Source organism: Cardiocondyla obscurior, linkage group LG07 (genome assembly GCF_019399895.1).
Source record: "Cardiocondyla obscurior isolate alpha-2009 linkage group LG07, Cobs3.1, whole genome shotgun sequence".
In the NCBI taxonomy this organism is placed as follows: Eukaryota; Metazoa; Arthropoda; class Insecta; order Hymenoptera; family Formicidae; genus Cardiocondyla; species Cardiocondyla obscurior.
Genome location: NC_091870.1, coordinates 8952035 through 8977603, shown reverse-complemented (window position 1 = coordinate 8977603; position 25569 = coordinate 8952035). Strand labels below are relative to the sequence as shown.

At 40.0% G+C, this 25569-nt stretch overlaps 2 protein-coding genes across 5 annotated transcripts in view; one reads left to right on the top strand and one right to left on the bottom strand.

Annotated features, from left to right (window-relative positions):
• The window catches only part of LOC139104202 (nose resistant to fluoxetine protein 6), a 30507-nt gene extending 18287 nt beyond the window's left edge, over positions 1-12220 (bottom strand). The window contains exons 1-3 of one of the 3 annotated variants that reach the window (XM_070659527.1): positions 12137-12220; positions 11434-12057; positions 11281-11319 (exon numbers count right to left, since the gene is read on the bottom strand). The gene's annotated coding sequence lies outside the window, so the exon portion shown is untranslated. Of the gene's footprint in view, positions 1-11280; positions 11320-11433 lie in introns of all 3 variants that reach the window. The other 2 variants (XM_070659528.1, XM_070659526.1) reach the window with 2 other exon arrangements.
• Positions 12221-13338: 1118 nt separating this feature from the next.
• On the top strand, positions 13339-25473 carry LOC139104207 (gustatory receptor 5a for trehalose). 2 transcript variants are annotated; one of them, XM_070659535.1, is made up of 12 exons: positions 13339-20541; positions 20843-20910; positions 20973-21120; positions 21245-21363; positions 21450-21644; positions 21916-22025; positions 22255-22425; positions 22519-22673; positions 22948-23110; positions 23416-23505; positions 23736-23828; positions 25117-25473. In XM_070659535.1, exons 1-12 carry the CDS (start codon positions 20450-20452, stop codon positions 25135-25137), a joined length of 1425 nt encoding a protein of 474 aa, XP_070515636.1. In that variant the 5' UTR covers positions 13339-20449; the 3' UTR covers positions 25138-25473. The 2 variants fall into 2 exon arrangements, with proteins under 2 accessions (XP_070515636.1, XP_070515635.1); XM_070659534.1 differs by having other exon boundaries at positions 13340-19472.
• Positions 25474-25569: the final 96 nt, after the last annotated feature.

Genomic DNA, 25569 nt, shown 5'->3' with positions numbered 1-25569 from the left:
AAAAGAGAAGGAAGAAATAGGACAGCCTGAATTTTCACGAGCGCGTTTCGCGGTGCGGGAGTCCGATTCGGCCGGGATATAATTTTTCGCGTCGTTTGAAATTTGCCGCAACCCTTTATGTTCCGCGCCGCGCGCTGACCAGATTGCTCGGTCGTTTTCGACGATTGTCGGGCACGACCGTCAACCAGCGCCATGCTGTTGTCTGGCAGCTGACCAAAGCAGACGAAAGTTAAGTCAGACGCCGACGATCGGGTAACCATGTCGTCGTTTTTGTTGTGCGCGCCGTCGCCGAGTATAACCGCGGCCAGCTGCAGGGTCGCAGTCGGTGCGCCGGCCGTTTCCTCCACCCGTCGCGCTTCCGCGACGAGCTCGCGTCCGTCCGCGTAAATCGCGGGATTGCTTGTGCTGCTGCGCCGACTGGGAAGCGGCGGCGGCGGCGGTGCGGTGATCGCCCACCGCCACTGTCGCTGCCGCGCGCGGCGTCCGCCCGTCGCACGTGTACGCTCCGCGATAACCCGTGCGAGTATCGATTCGTCTGAGAAACGCGAGAGGAACGGACAAAAGAGAGAAAGGAACGAACGCACGGACGGAGAACGAGAGAGACGGAGGAAGATCTTTACGTTCCGCGTGCAGGAAGCAGCGGAATCCGCGCCGAGCCGAGCCGCGTCGCGCCGCGACGCGTACGCCTTGGCGACACGCAATTTCACATTCGCGCCTGCCGGCGGTGGACGGTGACGGCGGAAGAGGGAGCAGGCGGAGTAGCAGGCAGCAGCGACGGCGGCGTCATCACACGCGCGTGCCGGGGCCTAACCAACTCGTGTGTTGCAACTGCGGCCGCGAGTCCGAGCATCGACGCCGCGTCACGGCGGTAACGCATCACGGGAGAGGGACGCACACGGCGGCCGGCGACGTCGTAGCACGCAGCAACGTCACGTCCCCGATGGTGAGTCTGAATCGGCGCCGACGTCACGCGCGCGCGTCACGCCGAGTGACCGTTCCACGTTTCGCTCGCTCCTTCGCGGCGGTTTCGCCGCAACGCGAATGAATCCGCGGCAAGGTCGCGCTCCCGAATTTCGCCCGATTCGCTTACGTTAATGTCCTCCTCGCCCCCTTCTCGCTTTCCTAATCATTGTTGCGTCGTACAACCGCTGTTCATCCTTGTTGCGCGGCGGGTCACGAGTGAGACGGAGAATGGAAACCGTGACGCGAGCGCGAGGCACGCGACGCACGAGAAACAGCGTTATTCGCGAAATCCCTCCACCGCAAAGTGCATCTCCTCGATTTGTACGTCGTTTTTCCGATTACAATGCGAGACGGGATCGTGCCACGTCCGAAAGTTTTTAGGCCCGCCAAACCAGTCGATCCGCCGGGATCGCCTTTTTTAATTTCCGCTAATTAATCAGTACAGTCGCGACGAAGATACTTAGAATGGAAAGACTCGTTTTAAATTATATATTACACGCTTGGAGTTTATGCGTCGACATTACGCGACCGTGTGCATTAATTTAGCAGTATCGAACGGATTTGTTACGTGAATATTTATAAGCTGGAACTTCTCTCATTGAAGACACTTATCATTTTTTTTTTTCTTTCGCTTCCGTTTATCGCAATTTATTCATTTGACAGTTAAACAATTTATCCTTTCAATCGCGAGCCTTTTATACCGAATTGTATCTTTTATTCATTATGTATTCATACCGCATTGGCGTAGGATTCGCCAAAAGTTAATGGAATCCTCTGTTGGATTTTTTTTTAATCACACTCTGTTACTCCTCAAACACGCCACCACTCGATCCCGCTTGGCTCGAAGTTGGCAATCGATCGAAATTGTCAGACTTCTCACGCGACTTCTATACACCGCCATTTGTAACGTAACTATGACATTACGTATGCAATCGTTAAATCAGTGATTCCGAGCCAAGAATGCACGCGTACTTTATAGATATCTACCGTGTCAGTTCCCACACAGCGAAAAAAAAAGTATTGGGATTAGAAATAAATATTAAATATTAGGAGCAATATTTCACGATGATTTTATTTTATAACAAAAAGAAAAAAAAAATTATTGACGAGTATTATAATTTAATAATTTAAGTAAAATAATTCATAATCGTTTTTTCTGATATTTAATATTTATTTTTATTCCTGGAACATTTCCTCCGCTGTGCTCCAAATTAATAAACCTACGTCTATTTTTACCGACAAATGCATATCGTATGCATTTCGACGAAAGAATACACTCTGGAGGATCAAAGAGGAATCAGCGGGCTAAAAATCCTCTTTTGTTCTCTTGATATTACACAGACTATTTTAGCTTTAACGATCCATCTTTCAAGTCGCAAATTATTTGATGTTCCTTTAATGAAGATCGAGAGACGTCATTTATCGCGGTTCAATTTTCTGTTAAATTAAATCTCTCCATATATAATCAAGTCGAGTAATCAATCTTCAAAAATTACACGTTCGCCAGGGTAAAGTGTGCGAAATTAAACTGGGAATAAGGTTTTATTATCTATTTAGCTGCCGGGAATTTTCTTTCGTTCTCAGCCGCTTGTAATTTAAAAAAAAAAAAAGAATCGGTTTCTTTTTTCGCGTCTCCGCAATAGATTGATCAAAGCACTTGCACGGAGGATGGTTCAAGGAGTCTTCCCTAATAACGCCTTCGTTTCTCTCGCCCTTTCTCTCTTTTTCTTTTTCTCTCGCGATGTCATCACGCCGTCGAAGTCAAGGGCAGAGTCTCCTCTATACGAGTGATTGAGAAATCACAAGGGAAACCTTTTCTCGGGTTCATTTTCGGGCACCGATTGATTCTTTCTCACGGGCTCGATTGCCTGACTGCTTGCTGCGCGAGAAAGCGTTGGATTGCGTCAACGTGCGATGCATATCTCGAGACTGATTGAGAATGCTGGCTGAATGCGCGAGATACTTTTCGAGCATTCTCGCGACCGAAAATTGATCAATTTCCTAAAGTCCGCCGCAAAGCAACCGAGACGTCTTCGTGTCACTGTTAAATGACATTGAGCACGACGTGTCTCGAATGTAAACTCGATTATATAAAATTAGACGAGCAAACGTTCTCGTAATATAATTATGACATTTCAAGATTGCGGGACGAAAGTATACGCGGAGATTTCGTAGCGAGTCAATTGACCAGCCGGCTTTTCTTCGTCATGCAGTCAAACAATCTTTCCCACTTCAGCGCGATATCACTGTGTTAGGAAAAATTTAACTACGCTTAGAAACTAGACGTTTGAACATGAGAACCGAAAGAAAAAAAAAAAAAAAGAGATTTATTATATACCTGACAATTAATTTATTTGTATGGGAAATAATTTTTATCTACTCGTCAATTTGTTAATGACGTCGACAATCGGGCGTGAATACGTGAGCGAGAGATACGATTTGCAAGTATTGACAAAAATCTTAATCGATAACGCTAGATTTATTCGAAGAAAAAGCACACACAGTTCGAGGGTGTCGGCGATCAATAACGTTCTCGGCCTTCCTTACGTTCCATTTTTCCGAGATTGGACCTTATTATCTCAAGTAAATTTCCTCGTTTTACCTGGCATTGTCAAAGCGTATCGATCGCTTCGTAAAAACCTAACTACGCGGGTAATAATACGAATACTGAGAAGTCGACGACGGAGAATCGATCTCTAGACTAGCTGATGACATGGGTCGTAATTATCTGCTTGCGGATTACTGTTACATTTATTTGTGGCCGGAGGTTATTGTGTTTTAATCTGTTGCGACGGCAAGGAGACTGACGGTGAATATTAAAAAAAAAAATATCTATAGAAAGATGATACAGCTAATAGAATTATTTCTATTTCGTTCTATTCGATGCAGAACTTTTCCACCTCGCGCGAAATAGAAGATGACTTGTGACTCAAAAATTTGGCAACGACAAGTATTATCGATTCAGTAGGGGGACGCTACTATTTTTGCTCGATCGAATTCTGCGTATATTCATAGAAAGAATATTACTTGCAATATTACTCGCTACTGTGTTAGAGGGTCGGACGTGACATCGCGTCGTGCCAGAGACAGTTTATCAGCAAGAAAAAAATATATTTCTCAATAATTAAAAATGAAGCCTACCAAATGGCAAATATTTATTTTAGCTTCTTCAGTACTATCGTCGATAGCCGTTGTAGGGTTTACGTACAATCAATTTTTAGTTGACGTTCGTCAAACAATTAATATTTAACTTGTTATTTGAGCTTTCGATTAAATTTTCTGTTTAATTAAAATATATATATATATTTTTTTATATAAAAAGTTGCGTATTTTGTAAATCTTTAAAGCAAGCACTTTGGATATCGCGTCTCAATTAACTTACGTGTTTAGAGTACGAAACCTATTTTTGAAACGTAACGACAGAGTGGGATCGCTAAGGTCTGCCCACTAAAAGTTCACTAAAATAATTTTTGATATATATTTTGTGACGTTATAATGTTGTACGTTACTATATCATTTAATTAAACTTACATTCGTTTTATGAATTAATTGAAAACAGTATTTATATTTCAATATTATTTCGAAACAATGTAAAACGGATTTGATTGATATAATGGTAAATTACGAAGTAGGACACCCGGTTATCTGTACTCAAAAAAATTTACAGCACGAAATACCGAAAAATTCTTACTGGGTTGCATTTGATATTTGAACTCGTCAATTAAAATAGTTTTAGATATAACATTTGCTGCGTCAATGCCTGCGTCGTTTATGTGGATAATGACGCTGTGTTAATGATTGTGGGCGATGACTATACGTCCCACCTACACTATAATCCCAATTAGTATCTCCCTGTGCCGTGCGATTTAGATAGACGATTTGTAAATCAAGGGTCGATTCGTCAATTATCTATACGATTATCTTTTGAATTACCAACACTTTAATGCTCGCTCGGCCCTTCCATCTCGATGAAAAATACATACACGCGAACCTGAGCTGTTAAAAATAGCAAAAGCTATTTTTTTTTTTCAGCGTTTCGTTCGAATTACATTATTTTACGAGTACCGATAAATAAAGGAAAATTGTCTCAATTTCCGCGTCCGATCGGCGGTACCGTCTTTCCTCGCGGGACGATAATGTTAATCTATTATTAACCATACAGCTAAATTAGACATGACATCAGAAGAAAAACGAGAAGCTACGACTGACTTTTTCCGCGTGATACTTGAGGTATAAATAAATCCTAAGAAGATAATTAGTATATTATTTTTTTTTAATTCGCAAATGATAACTTAGAAGCGCGACGTGAAGAAAACTCATTTAAATCGAAAATTATTAATTTGCCATTGTGAAAAAACATTATTGTTCGTCTTAGCTTTCGTTTGACGTCGCTTCTGACGTCACGGTTCGACATAGCTGCAGCGAGTGGGGTGTCGGGAGCCTTAATATTCCTAAAAGTCTGTCCTCTGTCCCTGATCGAAAGCGGATCTCAATTTGGTCCTACATCGTCAAGTAAATGACGTGCAATATCGACGAGATTGATGCACATGGCGACGTACATCCTTTATTCCCGCAATCCTTTATTCTAGCTGATCAGCAGATGCTTTATTCCGATAAGCTTCCGCGTCACGCCCCCCGAGTCTCTAGGTGTCATTAGAAGATTTATTTATGAAATCTAACACGGTCGAGCTTCCAAACTGTATTCCGCCGAAAAAGTAGAAATAAAATTTCCTTCGGAAATATTATCGAAAATATTCGAGAGAAATTTCAGATATTCGAGGATTTCACGTAAATTTTTCGAGGCCACGTGCTTTTTCGAATGCAAATAAATGGAAACGCGTTTCTTTTCAGTTTTTTAAGGGAAACAATATAAAATCTCATTTGTTCGTACAATTTTTTATAACAGAATGGGTTCACTTAGCTATCAAATTTTTACTTAGGGCATTATTTAGATCGTTAATTTATATTCTGTTTTGACAAGAGACTTTTTACAAATATTAAGTTAAAAAATTCTCAATACTGGCATAAATAATAGATATTCATACTAAAATTTGCATAATCGCATAAGATCTACTGAGGTGGTGAAGCGAGGCCTCGCATAAATAAGCGCATCTTTACGCTATTTTATTTATAATTTTAAATAACGGAAGTATTGTGCCGCGTCTCTAGTTACATAAGTAAAATGCAACGACGAAGCGGAACGTTGATTTGCGTTAGAGATTTTTCCTCGCAATATGCGTCTCCCTTTTTTCTTTTTCTTTAAAAAAAATGTTTTTTACGTTACTTTGTCGAATACGACAAATGCGTGTTTGTACTTCCAGTTCTCTAATAGACACACATATTAAGTTGCAAAAATGTTTATTTTGCATTAAAATATGAATATTACATTTTTTCTTGCGCAGAATGTATGCAAAATTGTTTTTTACCTTCGCGCATTTGCCTTTCCAACGTTTGAAAAATACGAATATTTATTGCACAGAAAATATGTGACTTTTTGGGAGATCGATATTGTTAATTTATTATTTAATAAAAAATTGTATCGCGACCTATTTGGAGCCCAAGTTAATTAAGGTTAATAATGCTTTTTCACATTCTGGCCCTATTTCCAATAGTTGTGCTAATGTTGCTAACGTTATTGATTACTAAAGTCATGGGGTCTAATAAGTTAACAAGATTTAAAAATTAAAAAAATAACTTTGATTAAAAAAGTTCTTTGTGGAATTCGTAAAAAAATTATATTTCCAAGATATGATAACTTTCTTAATTGAGACACCCTCCATAATGAAGGCTCTTGAAGTAATTATCTTTTACGTAACTGTTTCTCGTTCCTCACGAGAAGAAACATTTTTTATGGTTTCGAAGAATTCGAGTCGAGACATCGGACAGGAAAATCTCTTTGAGGAAATTCGCTAGAAATCATGGAAGCGTCATTTTATCGTTCATTGCCTTTTGAAATTATTAAGCTGTTATTATCTTAACGTGGTTCTTTTCTTGTGTCGTTTAGTTTTTCGTTTTTTTATTAAAAAAAATTTTTTTTTCTCCTTTTCTCTTGCCGTTCCTCCGACTTAGGTTTGACAGTGCAAACAGCTTTATCATATACAATCAAGTACTTGAAGCGTATGAAACATGAATGAGTATAAAGCAGTTTCGCGATTGTAGACGTACTCTGCGCTCGTATTCGCTTGACATGTGTTATGTTACGACTGATATTATCTTTCAAGGTTGGACGCGTGGTTTACGGAAATGCATTCCACGTCCTCGCGAGATTAAATTTACGGATGTGGAGATGCGTACGTGAGTTTGAAAATTCCACGACAAATCAAAAAAGCTTATCTCTGCAGCTTACGTTATTACTTATTGGAGGATCTAATATCGTTGGTTATATGTGAAACAATTTTCGTTATTAGGTTAAATATGTAGATTTTAATTGAATATTCTAATGGAATCGATTCTTTTTCACACGCGGAGGAAAACATTTTGTTGCACGAAATAATTTAATTTTTCTGATCGCGCGATGATTTGCACTCGAGCACGTGTATTATGTTAGTCATTTACGTAGGCCGTCGTCATTGCAGTTTATTAGTTTGTGGTCTGTCATTAAAATATCGTTTTCTGCTGTGATGTTGAATTTAAGTGCATTGAGTTCATGAAATGCTTCACCGTGATATGAAACTTTAATTTTGTTTGTTCTGTATTATATATTACAATTTTTTTTTTTTTCCTGATACATTAATTATTTCTACAGCTATGAATTATTTCCGTAGGCTTTGCGCGCAGTAGAGGAAATAGCGAACAGGATTAAATATTAAATATTCGGAGAAATCTTTTTCGAATTAATTAAGAAATTTTAATGGATTAATTATTTTTAACGTAACTCGTTATGATATTCGTCATCTATTATTTTTTCTCGTTTTTCTAATATACTACATTTTTTAAATCATGCGTTAGGCTCTATTGTCAACAAAAATAATTGCAGATAGATGGAAAAAGAAAGGTTCGATTAAAATATTATACGACAATTCTTGTTTCACATTATTACGATCTAAAAAAATTACTCTTAATTATTTAAATATTTTTAGCGAGATTGCGTTACGTTTCGGCGTTCCACGAGTAACAAGTATTTATATTCCATGCATGGTATTTTAATCGGACTGAGCTTCGCAAAGAAAAACCTTTTATTTTGCATATGGTACGGCCTAGAAAACGAATGCACTCAAGTGCATTGCGGCTTCCGGGAAGTGGTTTAGTATTCGCGTAGGAAAAAACAGATAGAATTATTTTCCCACAAGCCCCGAGTATCTTAGCGGACTCGCGAGTTGAGCTCGATAACGATACGCGTCTCACACGACTCGTTTCCGGCGTCGGTGTAAATTTGTGATACGGGAGGAGTGAAGGCTTGTAATGCAACGTGAACGCACGATTAGGTGAAGCTGCGCAAAGTGTTGCCCGACGACGGCGGCGGCGGCTCCTCGCGACGATTGTTGCTCGCCGAGGAATGCCTCGCCACTTCCGGATACGCATCGCGCAAGAAATATCGAAGGAAGCTTACACGTGCCAAAGGTACCGTTTGATGCTCTCGTAACAATTAAGATTTGCTTCCTTCTAAGGGCTAGTCAATACTTCTAACACAAATCGACATACGTCATTTTCCACTTAGAGCTCTCTAATCTGCATTTATTACAAATGCACATAATATTTTAATTTTATCGACAATAAAAATGCAATTTTCTGATTTATTTAGATTAATAAAATAATTTCTATCTATACGTCGCGTTTCAGTTAATTGGAAATCTGTGTCGCTTTGTGTCTCCTAAAAGGAACGCAGCCTGAGCTGGTTTAATTATTCCGAACTAACCGCACGCTAACTAATTCGACTAATCCTTCTATGACGGCCTTCGCGAGTTGCTTCGCGGCGCGGATATCTTTCGCGTGCTCCGGAAATGATTCGGCGCACCTTGGAGGCTGTGTCCAATTGAATCGATAGGGTGTTTTAGAAAGAGACGTTAAACGAGACGCAGTACGTCGCCGAGCTGTTAACTGCGCGCATTGACGAGTGCGCTCGATGTACAAATACTGAAATTAATTACTTAGAAGCGGTTCGTATTGTAAATAAGCTCGACGCGAGCTGCTCTTCGCGCTGAAACTGCAACGCGGCTCGGTGTTCACGTAATCGTAAGCGTAATCTTTGTGGGGCGTATTAAAACAGCGAGGACGAGATAAGGCGTCGAGATTCGAGATAAAACGAAAGCCCGCGTAGGGGGTTTATCGATTTTCATCCGCAGCACGATATACCTACGTTATTTACTCTGCGAAATTTCCACGTCATGCGCGCGTTTCCAAAGACGCGTGCTGCACTTACGATCGCGGCAATTGTATCTCGTGTCGTCTCGAGTCGCAGTATTTTTCCGAGCAACTGGTTCAGCTCTCTCGTGCATCGATTGCGATTTCGCAGCGGCGCATTGTCGTGGCGCAGAATGATATTTTAGACTGTTATTTGCGCTGATATCATATAAACGTATTATCTTCATAAAACATGTCGCTAATCGCATGTAGAGATAATAGATAAAAACAGTAACAAATAAAACATTTTTTTTTTTAATGCACGCTACAGTTTAAAAAAAAAAATTGCAGAAACGTTTAATTAGGATTAACGGATTAATAAAGACCACTTTTTTCAAAATGCATCCACAAAGACAATTCGCCCTGCGATTTCATAAAATTCGGCAAGATCGCGTAAAGTTGATCAAAGCGATTAATGTCAGAGGCCGAGGGCTTGATTAATTTTTCGTCGATAAAAAAAAAATCGAAGTAATCGTCATTTATGAACGAGTAGTTTCAGCATACCCACGCGCGTCAGCTGTGTACATATTGGCGCCGTTGTGATTACTTGGACGTCGGTATTTTCGGCTCTTTTTTCGATTCGCGTACCGCCGCGGCAGTTATCGCACGGCGAACGTTACGATCACCGTCGTGAACGCCCCGGCGATTATCGCGATACGCGGTTTTGGGTTCTCGTAGATGCGAAATACGCACTTGTGATATCGCGAGGTGATTGACAAATTTAAGACGGCAGCTCGGTAACAGTTACTTCGTCTCGTCGCGGTCGTGCTCGGTCTCGCGTCGCTCTCAGGAATTTTTCAAGTCGACGGAAAGCTAATCTAGGTGAGGAAAGTCAACCCCTATGAGTCGCACTCGTCGACTTTTTTCGCAAAGAAATTCTTTCTCAACGGGAAGAGAGGAATCATAACTCGTTACTGTATCACGACATTGCCGGTATCTAAAATTTCTATCGCCTGCATGGATTTACTTTGTTACGAAGTGAAAATAAGGAACAAAGCTTATCGGGGAAATTCTCTCTCTACTCAGCAAGATAACAAATTAATTGTTTCACGTTGTATTAACATGAAGGTGGGATCTAACAAGTGTACGGTTTAATCCCCGCGTTTCCGAGTTAAATGCCGCGTAATGAGCCACTGAAATGTATCTCTCGTTGTAATACGCGTGAAAAGGTTGCTATTTTTGAACCGCCGTGGCGTCACGTTTTCTCACGATCGATCTCGCGTGCGCTCGTGCCACAAAATGCGGAATGTAATTAAGATGCCGTAATATAATTAATGAGTTAAACTGTCGTTATAGTATAGATAACAACTGCAAAGTGTAGAAAAAAAAGGAAAAAAAAAAACTGGCGGTGTTAAATTAGATGTAGCGCTTTTAATACTCGTAACGTCGTAACTATTTTAGAAATGACAATTGAAGACATTAAGTGTTGCGTTGCAATGTGCGCGAAGATAATCTCCATACAGCTTTTAATTTAGAAAGAAATTTATTTGATAAAAACCGATAATAAAATTATGATGATTAAGTTTTAGAAGTGCAATTAATTACGAATTAAATTATATTCATATTTCTAATTAATTGCGCGTGTATTTTAACAGATTCGTGCATCTATAACGTCTTGCAACTGTCAGGGAAAATATATTGAAATGCCTGTCATGTCTTATCCATCGCAATAGCTCTCGATCGATTTCATTATCACATCTCAAAGCTTTTCATAAGTATCTCCGAACCGGAAAGGCTACTAATAGCAATCTGCTGTACTCCGCAAAATCTAATTAATAATTCTGGGTCACTAAAGCTTGATTAACAGCCCGATTAATTCTCTCTCAATCCTGAATATCCGTATCGAATGCTTATGTGAAGCAATGTGGAATTGATAGACTCTTTATAAGACTAGATGAAACCATGTGCGTGCTACGCGCGCGCAATTTTTTATAAGATCGCAATTAAAAATTACGAAAAAAAAATTATTGGACATACCAATCTGCAATCAGAAGAGTTGAAGTATGCTGCTGGTGACTGTAACATAAAATAAAACACATTAATGTAGACATATTATTATTAAAATTAAAGTAAAAGTAAAACTCTATTTTTTATAAAGATTTTATATGCAAAAAAAGAATTAATGTTCACCTATAAGTTGCTGCGCCGATGCACGATGCCCCCCGGGCCTGCTCCTCCACTCAGATGGGACGTGACGAGCCATCTTTCCGCGCACAAGTAACTCGCGAACGCGACCGTGATTTTAAATTCGCGACAATTATTGATCACTTGCGCGCGATATTTTTCGGCACTGCTGTAAAGAGAAAATCCTGAAAACAGGTTACTGGCTTACCGAATCTGCATACAGCGGAGTTGAAGAATTCTGCCGGTGGCTGTAACATAAAAAGAAATATATTAATGTAGACATGTATATCGTTTTAAAAAATTAATAAAAAAAAAGTAGAGGAAATCTTTTAATAAAGATTTTATAGAGGAATTAATTCTTACCTAAAAGTTGCTCCGCCGATGCCCGATGCCTCCTGGTGGGCCTGCTCATCCACTCAGATGGGACGTGACGAGCCATCCTTCCGCGCACAAGTAACTCGCGAACGCACTTCCGAAAATGAAAAAGAAAATCGTTAAAAAAAACGCCGAAAAACTAGCGGCACTCCCGAAACGACCGACGAACCGGCTACGGTTCGTATGATGACTGATATCGGCGCACGGCACTTTAAAGTTCATTAAACGATGCGAAGCAGCGGAGTTTCTCTTGATCTGGAACACACAAATTAAAGAATTATTTTGTAGATATCACTTTCAAAGCACTTTATTCCAAAGACAAATTTATACTTACCCTGGGGTTGCTCCGCCGGGGCAGGATACCCTTCCTGGGCCTCCTCCTCCTCTCAGGTAGCACGTGTCGAGTCGTCCTTCCGCGCACTGGACACTCGCGAACATCCCGACCGTGACTTTACAATCGCGTAAATTACATTGTCCTCGCGTTTTAAATAAAGCCATGCCGAAAAATTACATCCGAATACCGTCCGAGACTCCCGGAACGACCAACACGACGGCGCGAGCACGTGGTCGTCGCGTAGTGCGTGCTTTAACGAAAGGAGACGTAATCGCACGTGCTCTCCTCACGCGGAGGACGAAGAGGAGAAGATCTCGTACCGCGAGGTATTCGTCGAACGGGAATACGTATTAATTTCGGCACGAGCACGCGGTCTGCGTAGCGCGTACGTACGTGTGTGTCGCGCGACCGCTGGAGAAGGACAAAGCGAGAGTGGGAGTGGTGGGGGAAACACCTAGCGCGCGGCACGTAGGCTCGCGCTCGCTCTCACTCTGTCCCCCCCGCCTCACCCCACCACCCCCCGCGCCAATCTATTCCTATCTATTCCTATCTATTCGTTACTCTTGTTCGATTTAATTATAATATTAAATTAGTATGTCTAGACAAAGACGGTGCTTCCGCCAGGTCGTCCTCGATCTCAAAAATCGTGAAGACCGTCTTTGCCTGGACATATTAATTAAATATTAAAATTAAATTGAACCTTAAATCCCCGATTTCACAGCCGACGTTGACTCTCGCTTGGCTTGCTTTACGCGTCTAATCAGCGTCGGTTTTATGCGATAATAATTAACAACTAATTTAGACGTCACACTAATTTTTTAAAATCGGATTTTAAAAATGACGAATTGTTCCGTGAAGCATCGCGGGACTCGTAGCACAATTTGCGGAACAGCAAAAAAAAGATCTGGCGTATCTTTGCAGCGCTGAGAATGCTGACACCGAGGCGAGCGGGGCCGGTGGGTCCCGAGGAAATCGGGGACGGAGCCGGTGATAAGGGTGCGAGCGACGCGACCAGCGGCTCGGTCACCCCAGGCGGCTCATACGAAAACGGCGATAACTCGAAAGAGTTCCTGTCGACTGGGAGGACCGGCAGGAGGAACGCGCTGCCGAACATCCTTGGGCGACACGCCGAGACCGGCCTCTCCGACCTATCGGACCGTTTCGAGGAACTGTCCACCCACACAGGTCTCAATTTATCTTCTTTCTTTGCCGAACAGGGAAACTGTAACAAATAGACGACGAAATTAGAATATTTTTGTTCTCTCTCATTTTGAACACGATGCACGAATCAGTCGGCTGGCACATTTCACTTGAATAAGGAACGAAAGAATTTGCTACAAAATATATCTTTGCTTACTGCAGTTTTTTTTTTTTTTTATTTTTTAAGGAAGGAAACTTAGTATTTTTTTTCTAGCTTTGTACTTTTGACGATCGCGTGATATTCTTTTTTCGAAGGGAAAATTGGGTCGCTTAAGGCCCTCTGTTTTATAGATTCTACCAACAGCGGGCAGGACCCGAACATACCGAGCACTTCGAAACAGCACGGCTGACATGCCTACGAGGTTTCGTAGCGGATCTCGCTGTCGCGACACATTGAGCTTTTCCATCACCGATGACGACGACGACGACGACGACGACGACAACGACAACGACGACGACGATGACGGGGATGGTGGAAGCATATATTGTTTCTACGAACAAAGTCCTCGAATGCTCTTCGACTCACGTTACTGCGACGGAATGTATCGATGAACGATCGACGCGCGTAAACGGGTCGGGCATGTTTCGTCGTTTGCCAGGAAACGTTAAAAATGTTTGACACGAGGCTGGCAAATTTGGAGGAAACTCAAGAGAAAGAAGTCGGCGGAAACGTCGAAGGATTCGGTATAAGAACAAACACATAATTTGTAAGATTTGCTTCCAGCTTTGAAGATAAATCTTACAAATTGCGGGCTTGTCTCGAATTTTTCGAATAGCACTCAAAGGGAACCAATGACTTTTTGGTCGTTAAGGTAAGATTGACCTGCGACTCGAATAACAAAAAGAATATTTAAATAAAACAGTATTAGATAATTTTTGCCAGATAAACAGTCCAATATTCTTACGCGGGACGTTAGAATCGTGCACGTATATCTTCTTCAAGAGTGAGACACGCTTCGAATCGTCAGAAACGAAAGCAGGTGAATAATTGCTAAATTGTCCATTAAGCAGAATAGGTTACTTTGTCTTATTGTTGAACGAAGTAAGTGCGAACTAAAAAGCGAAATTAGAAAAAAAAAAAATGTTTCTCGAAAATTTTCTGTATTACATAATGGACGATTTGTCGCGTATTTCCGTATATTTGATAATTGTAGCGTATTTCGCGTTAAAACTGGCAAGGTAAATATCGAGACAGTTAAATTTGCTAAATGTGATACAATATTTGGCTCGAGTACTAGCTTCGTCGATAACGGCGCTATTTTGAGGATACAGTAGTTACGTGTGGATGTGTGTGTATGTGTATGTACGATACGTATTTTTAATAAAGTTTCTACGAAAGCCCTTTTTATTTTATATTACGCGATTATGATTGATTAAAGTGTTGCGAGAAAAAGAGAGAGAGAGAGGAGCCAATGAGAAACGTGCCATCAAAGGGAAAAAACAACTCGTTAAATAATTTAGAATTTTCCACTTTGTGCTGTTGTTGAATTTTACAAGTTCCGCCCTATGTAAATAAGCAGAATTAATTGTACGCTTTTCATAACCGGGAGCGACGTTGATATTAATACAGAGTGTATCCGTGATAAATACGAGTGTTAATTGCATATATCTTGTAGAATTACCGCCATCCCTCCTAAAAAAACTGCTCACTTCGCGGCGCCGCTGCAATATGCAACGCAACCAGTGTCCTACATCGCGTTAAATCCCAGATCCTTTATTCCGGCACGTAGTTCCAGACTCGTTGATCGCGACGAGATTGCGGCGAACGATAGCCTCGTTCGGAGTAACTCGCGGTGAAATTTTACGAAGAATCTATCTGATTGTGCGCGAGATTTGATCGAAACGTTTGACGCGAGCAAGAAAAAAAAAAAAAATGCTCCAGATTGGGTCTCCAATGCGGAAAACGCGAGATTAACTTGGTGGTCTCGTGGTCGTAATTTCTCCTTCAAACGTTTACCTTGGGAATATAAATTGCACGTCGCGACATCCGAGCTATGATAATATCGCGGCGTAATTTTATTAAAACGTAACGCATTTCCCCGGGCCGCTTCATTATCGCGCGAATATTTCTTTTTATTAAACGCACCAGGTGAACCAAGCGAAGCGCCTTCGGCGAGAGCGAGCCGCGGTCAAAGAGGTTCGTGTAGATGGTCTTGGGCGAACAATAGCGCCCAAGTATCACGCGGTAGCGGATGTACATACGTAGATTACCCGTGGGTGATAGAATTTATTTGATTGCGAGGCTATTCTGAATTTTCACGTACATGCGTATGAGCACAGTTAAGCTAATCAATATGGTTGTAATCAATAATGTTTCGCGATTAAGTACATGGGCAACGTATCATGTGCTTCGCGTGTCCGTATTCTCAGCGTGCGTCTTACGTCAAATACGATTTTTTTTTTTTTTTTTCTTCGGTGCCGAGCAAACGAAAAGAGGGAGTTTCGGCGTGGAGGGAACGTCGAGAATATGGATCGCTTTTTCTTGCGTGACATAAATCAACATTTTCGGACCCGCGTACGTCTCGATGATCGCCGAGGGCATTGATCTTTCGAGGGGACGATGAGCGAGGGCCAAAAAATCGTTTACGTAGCTTGGTAACTTGTTACAACCCAAAACGCTTCGGGCGACAAAGTTGACCGATACCGTAAGATTAATTTAGGAACGTGAACTTACTTTCCTTCCATTTTGGTTGTATTACTATCAACTCGCGAGCATAACTAGGCCTGTCGATAAGCATTCCGCTTAGGATACGCGTGTGACAAACAACAATTGATAAATGATCTCTAATCAAATTCCTGTTGCGCTATCTAATCGTGTGCGATGCTTATATTCGAAGAATCGACCGTTCTCGTGCGCCGGAGGGGAACTCGAGCATCGATAATGTGTTTTTCACCTGTGTACCTGGTTTTCGTAGTCAATAACGGTATCACGTCGGCCGGAGATAACGGTCGACATTGTAAACGCTTGTTTACAAAATGGAAAAAAAAAAAAAAAAAACAGCGGATTGAAACGGACCTGATTTACTCTAGCTGATAACCGTCGGACGTTTGCGATTATATTTTGACGATAACGCGCGATCGCGCCCACGCAGTTGCCCCTCCGCTCCAATACCGGTCTGCGATACCGGTGTAATTATTGTTAAAAAATAATAAAGATTGATCGCGGCGTGAGGCACGGTCGAGCATCACCCATGGCCTTTGTGCGTAAGGGTAGTATTTCCTGGAAAACTTTGCCGGAAAGGATTGCCACACGATTGTAAAACGATGTACGTTTCTCTTACCCGTGGGAGCACAATACAATTTTAATTCGTACGCGCAGACTATTTTATGCCGCAACTTCACTATTTCCCTATCCCTGTAGCGTGAAACAGCATTCGGCCTTTGAGATAGTGTGAAGCTCGACTGGAGCTTACTTATAGAACTCGGCAGGTTCGCGTAACATTTGGCTGTACGTCGGAATTAAAAGTGACTTTAATTATCGTTTGAAATTTATTAAATCCGCGTGAAAACGAGAAGGTAAGACTGTCAAGTGTCTTTTACTGTGATAAAGCGATTATTAGATGATCGATTTGACGATAAACCTTTTCGGTTTATCATTTTATCACCGCTAATTAATATTATTTTATATTACAGTAAAAACGTTTCTCGATATAATATTTTTATATAGAAATTAAAATATTAAAAACTGATAGCATTGGATTCTAATGTTACCTACTTTATAATATCGTCGCTATTACGTCTTGCCATTCTAAAATTATATAAAATTCTTCTTTTAGAATCCCTTTTGCGAAATCCGACGTAAGGCCAAGCTCAGCTATAAGAAAAGGAAGGACCGCGTATTGTAAACCTGACGTGGAAATAATAATAATTCTGAACACATTTATCTAAGTTGAAATTGTGTTACGACGTGAAGAACGATATTTTCACAGCGATAAAAAATTTTCGAGGCGAAGCGAGGCGAGGAGGGACTTTCCTGGAGACAGAAGTTACGGATAACTTCTTTTTTTTCCCCTAAGGTATGTATCGGCGGGCATGTTTTAACACGGTGACAGTGGCCGACGTTATCGCGACGTACCCCTTCGAACGGCAGCGCTCATTAAACATCGCGGCGAGGTGGTCTTGCGAATCTATTGGCTCTCGCATGCACAATATCATAAAGGGAGGATATTAAAGTAGGCCGCGGTTTGCGGGACGAGCCGCAAGCCTGGCTTGCATACGGAAAGTATGCGCGCATACCGTACCATGCACCGAGGGGGAGAAAGGCGGCAGGTGTGGCGGGACAATGGGGAAATTCCGTTTGCACACAGCTTGACAGGAAGACGAGAACCGTCCACGTGCGGATCGTCCGGGAAAATGCCCATGATAGGGCGAGACAAAGACGGCATCCTCCGCGAGCGTAGGAGAGAAAGGGAGAGTGCTGGATGACCCATTTCAGCGACGAGAGCGCGACGTTTTCCGCAAAATACAGCGGCTATCGTCGATACGTTGCGGCCGCTCTTTCTGTGCTTTTTAAATGCCGTTGCGCGCAACACGCGCTTTAAAAAGGGAAAAATAAAATAATCCGAATCGCGCGGAAGAAATTCTTTCCGAAATATTTGATTTCTTAGTTCTCACGCAAATCTTTAACATGCTTTGATTTTGTACGCGAATAGTTACTTGCTTAATGTACTTTCCTCTTTATTAACTCATTTACTTGCAGAGTAAACAAGTAATCAGCAAAATCGTAGTTTCAAATCAGCCCCTGACGTTTAATAACCCGGTTTCTTAATTACGTTCTTGAATTTTAAATCCCATCCGATGCAAGGTATAATGTGTCACGGGGCAAGATTCGTTAGATGCCAATTGTTTCGAGATTTCAAGACTATAGTCGACGTTTGCGTCAAGAACGCGCGCTTATCAGTTTCCCGAGCTTTGACAGGTGCATCCTTGATAAGCGTGAGTGAAAAGTATGATAAATGCACACTCTCATTTGATATATATAACAGGCCGTCAGAGACATTGAGTAAATATCGCAAAAACACGCGTTTCCACGTGTGCCTCTAATCCCGCGGGTTGACGCTTTCCGTGAAGCGGCTATCACCGCCTACGTAGTTCTTATCGAGCGCTCGAGGTTGCCTCGTGATTAACGCGTCTAATGTAATTACTTGATGATCGACTCTGCTTGCCTCGCGCGGTTACTCGAGGATTTAATACCCGGATTTATGTTCATGACTTTCTACCCGATTCAGATGTGATTAGAGCATAAACGGAGGACGGCCTTTCGGCGTCCGTCAGGGCTTATCGTCGTTTAAAAGTTAAAAGAGCTCAGAGTTAGGAGCTATCTTTTGAAAAATTTATTTTTCTCGTTAAAAATAAATTTATGCGACGAGATTGAAATTGTGTGCTCCTACAAACTTGCGTGCTAGCTTTTGAGGGGGTGAACTGCGAATGCGACTTGCAAATGACAAGTTGAGTACCCTTTTATTATGTACGACAATGAATGCCACTCGTGTCAGGTGTGTCAAATCGCCGCACACAAATACGAGAACCGCTACAAGTGCGTGATGGAGGCTGTTATTTCTCCAGCCTATGCAAGCAAAGATTACACGCGGGATAGAGACAATAAGCGCATAAGTTATAGGGGTTTCCACCACGGCTGTCAGTGTACGTCCGAGCACGCAAGCGACATTGTTTTACAGCTCGTGGCTTATTGTTTTACCCGCGCGTTAAAGTGCTCTTTGACTACATATCTCCGCGTCGTAAAAGATGTAAAATTAAAGAGGGAAATTTTACTTTGCAAATTCACATCGCGCCCTTTTATAAATAAATTGTTACTTCTTCGCGAAATGTTGGAATCATTTATAATTAATTATTTTTCATGTAACGCAATTAAAATAGTTGTAAATTTAAATCTCGATTAAATATAATTTTACTGTGAAATATGTTACAAAGTTTTATATAATACTAAATCAAATGTGTTCTGGTTTGACTTTAGGAGAACACGAAGAAATTCTGATAGACCCGCGCGATTCTCGTCTTCGGAAAGATTTTAACGCGTAATGGAGATAAACGGGAATAACGGAAATACCATTGATGCGCCTTACCTTCGACTGAAGACTGCTGAAAAACCTCGGCGTTCTTTCATGATTAACGTTCAGTAAGTAACATAAATCGTACACATAACTTGCTCTATTTACGCGAACAGCATTTGAAAGTATTTGAGCACCGGGTTGTAAGTTATTTTAAAACGCAGCAAGCGAGAAACTAAGATTTATTGCTCGGGCACTTAAGCAAGCGACATTTGATCTGAATATTTTTATTTAACGTTGAGCTGAAGACGGTCCGACCGGTTTAATTTAATCTCTTTTAATAGGGTAAACGTAAAAAGAAAAACGAAACTCTTAGATAAGTCCGGGCGAACCTGGCTAACGAGCACTCTGCATAATAAAAATCGATTTATCAATTATGATTCGCAAATAAACGCCCTTTTTTCAACAAAGACGGCTGTGCGTAAACATTTTAATTTAATGATCTGAACGTTCTTGATTAATGGCCGGCAATTCACGAAACTCGCGTTGAAATTAGTTGGAATTAGTCGTGACTACTGACCTTTTATATCGTGCGATATGAACATTACGTGATTATTTTTATCGATTTTTGCCGTTTTTTAATTTCAACACGCTGCATTTTTCACATTGCATTATTATTAATATATTGTATTAGATTTTATTGGTGATATATTTTTTTTTTCTTATTTATCCAAAAAAATAATGTGTCTAAATTCTTTTTATTATTTCCGCAATTATTAATGACGAGAAAAGTAAGTGAAAATTATTTCTTTTTGTAATCGATAAGCGTGGCGCGATAATGAAGAGGGGACCGTGCTTTAGAGTTGAACACGCAGCTGAGGAATCAGAAAATTAATTATTTTCCAATATTGTACGTGACAATGACGTCAGAATTTGCTTCTCGGAGGTTCGTATTTCTCCCTCTCTGCTGAACGCGCGAGTTTCTCGCGCTTGGTTGTCGAGGACGAGGCCTCAGCAGCCCCCGAGTTTCCACTGGCTGTCCGAAGTGGACATTTATTGAACCTGCGATGTTTATAAAGCTCCCTCCGTCCTGCCACTTCGCCGTATGATAAAGTTCAGAAATAACGAGTTCTATCTTCTGTCCGTCATGCGATCGTGTTCTGTGCACACCGTGAGCCGCGACGTGCTTCGTGCAAGGTGCGTTTTTGAGTGAGAAATTTTCTGTGTCGAAAAGAAAAAAATAAGAGAAAAATCGTGTTCGATTAATCTGGGGCAAATAGTATTTAGCTAAATTGGTCAACCCCCGAGGGAGAGCAAACAAAGATTATGTCTTTTTACAAACGAATAAAATTAATTAAATAGTAATTAATTAATAATAAAATTTTTTTACTTCCCGCGGAGTGTCTTAACGTCGGGAACAGAAAGCCTTGATTTTTTGCTTTGAAAAGTAAAAAATATATATTATTTAATTCCGGTGAATAAGAGCAATTGTTTTCAGATCGCCCAAGACTAACCTGCGACACAGCAGGTTCGATCCCATGAAGACCGATGTGGTGGTACCCGAAAGTAAGTCCAGCCTAATTGTCGCGGTACGCAAATTGACCACTTATTACGTTGACGATTTTTAGTGCTGGCATCCGTCGTGCCACCATCGGACACCTTCAATCCCTCCACCGACAGTTTGCACGCGGCTATGAGACCGATCATCGTGCTAGCCCAATGCTTTTCCATGCTTCCAGTGTGCGGTATCAATAAGCCGGATGCCTCGTATCTCCGGTAGGCAGAAACAAACGGTTTGCGGCTGCATAGTCGAGCCGCTTCGGTCTTAATTAGCCCCCTCGATATCTTTTAACGATTTCCCTCGGTTAGACCTTTCACGAGTCTCACGAATGTCCCGTAGATTCACGTGGCGCAACCCGAAAATCTTGTATACGGCGATTGCTTTTCTTGGGGTGTTATTAATGTCGATTGCCAACGTCTGGCGCCTGCTCACCTCCGGGATAAACTCCACAAAAATGAGTAAGTTGGTCTCGTTGTGAATAAGACCGGGCGCTTCGGCCACTTACATTTCTAAGCTCCTGACGATTATTTTAAACATGTATCAGCGACGTTCGTTTTTTACGCCACTGCCCTCGTGACGGCTATCATGTTTATACGGCTGGCGATGCAGTGGCCCTGCCTGGCACGTACTTGGGAAAAACTGGAGCGCGAATTTACCTCGAGACACCGGCGGATCTCAAAGACTACGCTCGCTACTCGTTTCAAAATTGTTACCACCGTCGTGATGCTGCTGGCGTTAGGTGAGTCAATCGTAATTTAAAAAATGAAAGTGTTCTCCTTATACGTTTTGTTAATTATAGAATTATTTGACAGACTCTGAATCGCGAGCTTCTCGTTGAAAATGATATTAACGTGACGTAATTTTTTTTCTTCTTCTTTTTTTTTCGTAGACAAATTAGATTCGCTTTTGGTACTTATCCCGTTTTTGTTTAGACGTCAAAGTTGTTACATGTCAGTTAACGTGCGTATCTAGGTTGCGCTCGGAAATTTATATTAAATTTTCATGTTCAGTGGAACACGGTGCCGCTATGCTTTCTGCGTACATCAGTGCGCTCGAATGTGCGAAGTATCGCGGTGAGACCGACATCATCGGTATTTATTTCCAATCGCAATTTCCTCAGGTAATGTACGGAATATTCTTGATTCTTAATTTTATAAAATATCGCTATATCGCTTTCAAGTCGAATTAATTCATAAACGTTCGAAATTGCTTTTCTCTTTGTTTTTTTTTTTAAGCTAAAAGAATTTTACAATTAAATATAAAATGTAGATTACGCGTGTGTGCTTTCGGTTGTCGCTGGACCAACGTGTATAATAATGTCATTAATTGTAATCAGCGACTTTATTCAGGTCTTTACGAAGTTGCCCTACAGCCTCTGGAAAGGGATCTTGGTTGAGACTATAAATATTCTGAGCACATTCTCGTGGAACTTCGTTGATTTGTTTCTTATTCTCATCAGCATAGCTTTGGCTGATCAATTTAGACAACTGAATAGTCGCCTTTTTGCGATACGGGGAAAAGTATGTAAAAGAAAATTAATTTATATATTTTTAGTAACGATGTAAAAAATGTGGGTCTACTAACGTCAGTTCGTCGCTTTTTTAATTATTAAGGCGATGCCAGAATGGTGGTGGGCCGAAGCCAGAAATGACTATAATCATTTAGCGACTCTTACACGCAGGGTGGACAATCATATCTCAAGTATCGTGCTTTTGTCTTTCGCCACAGACTTGTACTTCATCTGCATCCAATTGCTGTTTTCCTTCAAGTATACTTTATACATTTTTAATATTTTAATATTATGTTTCAATAACAAGTTTTTTTTTCTCCCTTCAATTATGCATCGAATTTCTTAATAAACTAATATAAAAATTCTTACCTCTGGTCGTAACATAATATTTCAGATTTATTTTACACCGATATTCACGATATCGTTAACTATCTATTTTATTTTATCGCAGAATAACGATAAAGTTTTTATGTTAGAATTAACGAGTTCTTCAAGTAAGATGCGTAAAATTGTACGTACATTTTTTAAACAGCCCAATACGCGGTGCCGTGCGGAAGATCTATTTTTGCTTTTCCTTCGGCTTCCTGTTGGCAAGGACAACGGCGGTATCTTTGTACGCGGCTTCTATTCACGATGAGTCTCGCCTGCCGGCACCGATTTTGTACAGCGTCTCCGGTTCTAGTTACGGTCACGAGGTTTGTTTTAAGAAACGTATTATTAGACAGATATAAATTGATCAATCTCTATAATTGACGCCTGATAATTCGAGAGAGAAAGAGAGCTTCATATAAATAAAAATCCCACGTCTTTATAATTGTATAAGTTTGTTAAAGAAAAGTTTTTCTTTGTACGATTAAGATATTTGTGGAAATTAAAAAAAATTATATGCATGTCAGTTCGCGAGGAAAATAACTAATACTATTTATATATGAAAGGTAATTTTCTTGATCGCTCTTCCACTTACGCAGTTTCGCGTACAAGTTTGCACAATGTTACGCAGGTCACGAGATTCTTGACGCAAGTGACGACGGATAATATCAGCCTGACGGGAATGAAATTCTTCTCCGTAACGAGGAGCCTTGTGTTAACCGTAAATACAATAATTTATACAAATTAAGTATAGTTTAGGTCTAATTATTTAACTAAGAGCTAACTTATTTTGCTGCAAACTTTTAATTACTTGCATTTTCTTACTTGTTTCTACACCATTTATACTTTGTCATTATTACGGTTTTTAAAAAAGAGTTTTAAATTATATTTTATTGCTCGAAAAATTTTTACATTACACGCCATCGTTCCAATTAATAAATAATGGTTTAGGTTGCTGGAACCATCGTGACTTATGAACTGGTTTTGGTGCAATTCAACTCCGTCCAACAAGTGGACCAATCGAATATAACGAACGCTTGCGAGGTGAGGTAGACAGATTTGGAAAACATTTTTTTAGGATTTTAGCCATCTTTATCTGCTTTCACATCTAGCAACTCACACGAATTTCAAAGTATCGTGCATTAGAATATTAGAATTAAAATAATTTTTTAGATTAGATTATTATACCGTGTAAATACAATTTTTGTACCGCGTGATTTTTATATTTTACAAACTTTTCTACCTATTCTAGCACTTTTACATTCTTAACAATTAGTTTAATGAAATTTATACACCGTTTTGCAGTTCGTCTATTTAATGAGCAATTAAACACATGATTTTAGCTAAATTTTATGCCTTCGCGCACCAAATATTATTTAGAGCAGCTGAAACAGACTCAAACAAATTTTAAATAATTTATCTGAAATTATTTATCAATCTATTTTGTTCACACATATCTATATCTATATCTATTGCTATATCATCTCTACATCACTATACTTGACTGCAACAATTGCACAGTTCTATTATAACATAATGTTATTATTAAATAAACTTTAAACTATATTACGTTGTTGAGTTTTATTATAGTAAATTTTTAATTATTCTCCTCTTTTGCAACCAATTTCCTTAAACTGGCTTTTTTTAATATAACATTTAAAAAAGTTTTTTTCTTTATTAAATACTTTATTACATGTCTTAATTTTTATATCACACGTTTGTTAGATTTTATACAGGAATTGTGATATTTTAATAGGCAGGGGATTAACAGTAAGATTTTCGCTGGATTCCGATCACAGCTGTTTTCACATTGCTTGCGGTAATTTTTCTGCAATTTTACTTAAGATAAGTATGCGAATTATGCTGTGACAAATAAAAATTTTCTCAGGGTTCCTAAGTACTCGTCATGCTTGTATTAAAAACGTGATGTCAAAGATAAGAAATGATTACGTTGAAAAATATTGCGCGCCATACAAATAAAAAAAAAAAAAAGAAAAAAATCCGAGGAAAGTTATAGATCCTTTCGGTGTACTTGAAAATTATTTTAAGTATAATTGTATTTAATAAAATGCTTAAGTGTCTTTTTGGATCTAAAACATTTTTTTTTATAAACGGCACGTAATTTTTTTCGGTGTAAAATTTTTTATCTACGACATCACAATGCGAAATTATCGTAGTAAGTACCAGGAGCTCGAATGTAATATATTGTATTATTTCTATTTTATTTGTCATCTTTCTTTTTCCATTTCTAATCTGCCTGTCTCTTTTGTAATATATTTCCCGCTGATTATTTTTTGCACGATTTTATTTCTTAATTTACTTTTTGTTCTAGTCCTACTTTGGGTTTACATAATCCGATTCACTCTGAGGAAAAACAAAAAGGACTTCAACGACGTTCAATCTAATATTGTTATGAGACAATATATGTATCGCATTTATACATTTAGATGCAGAGAACATACCGTCATCCGCAGGAATGGATTCCCAAGGCACATACGAATATATTTTTACTTCGTAATCTATATTGCAATAATTTTGCAAATGTTATCAGTAAACGGTAGGCTAAAAATGTTATTTAAACGTAATATTTAAGAATCTTGTACAGAGCTTATATTATTTTTTAATGAATTATATTTACGCAGAAATGATATTAGAGATTAAGAAATATTATTGAAACTTGAAGAACATACACTGAACTCTTATTAATTTAAATTTAAATGCTGTATGTATGGTCGATGAATAATACATATTCTATCTTAAAAGAAAAATCGTGTTAAACCCAATC

Excerpts from the sequence above, each read along its gene's own strand:
- LOC139104207 (XM_070659534.1), top strand. The coding sequence starts at position 19,375 with ATGGAGATAAACGGGAATAACGGAAATACCATTGATGCGCCTTACCTT. Across the intron at positions 19,473-20,842 it reads TCTTTCATGATTAACGTTCA|ATCGCCCAAGACTAACCTGC; the intron begins GTAAGTAACATA and ends AATTGTTTTCAG. Across the intron at positions 23,829-25,116 it reads ATATAACGAACGCTTGCGAG|TCCTACTTTGGGTTTACATA; the intron begins GTGAGGTAGACA and ends TTTTTGTTCTAG.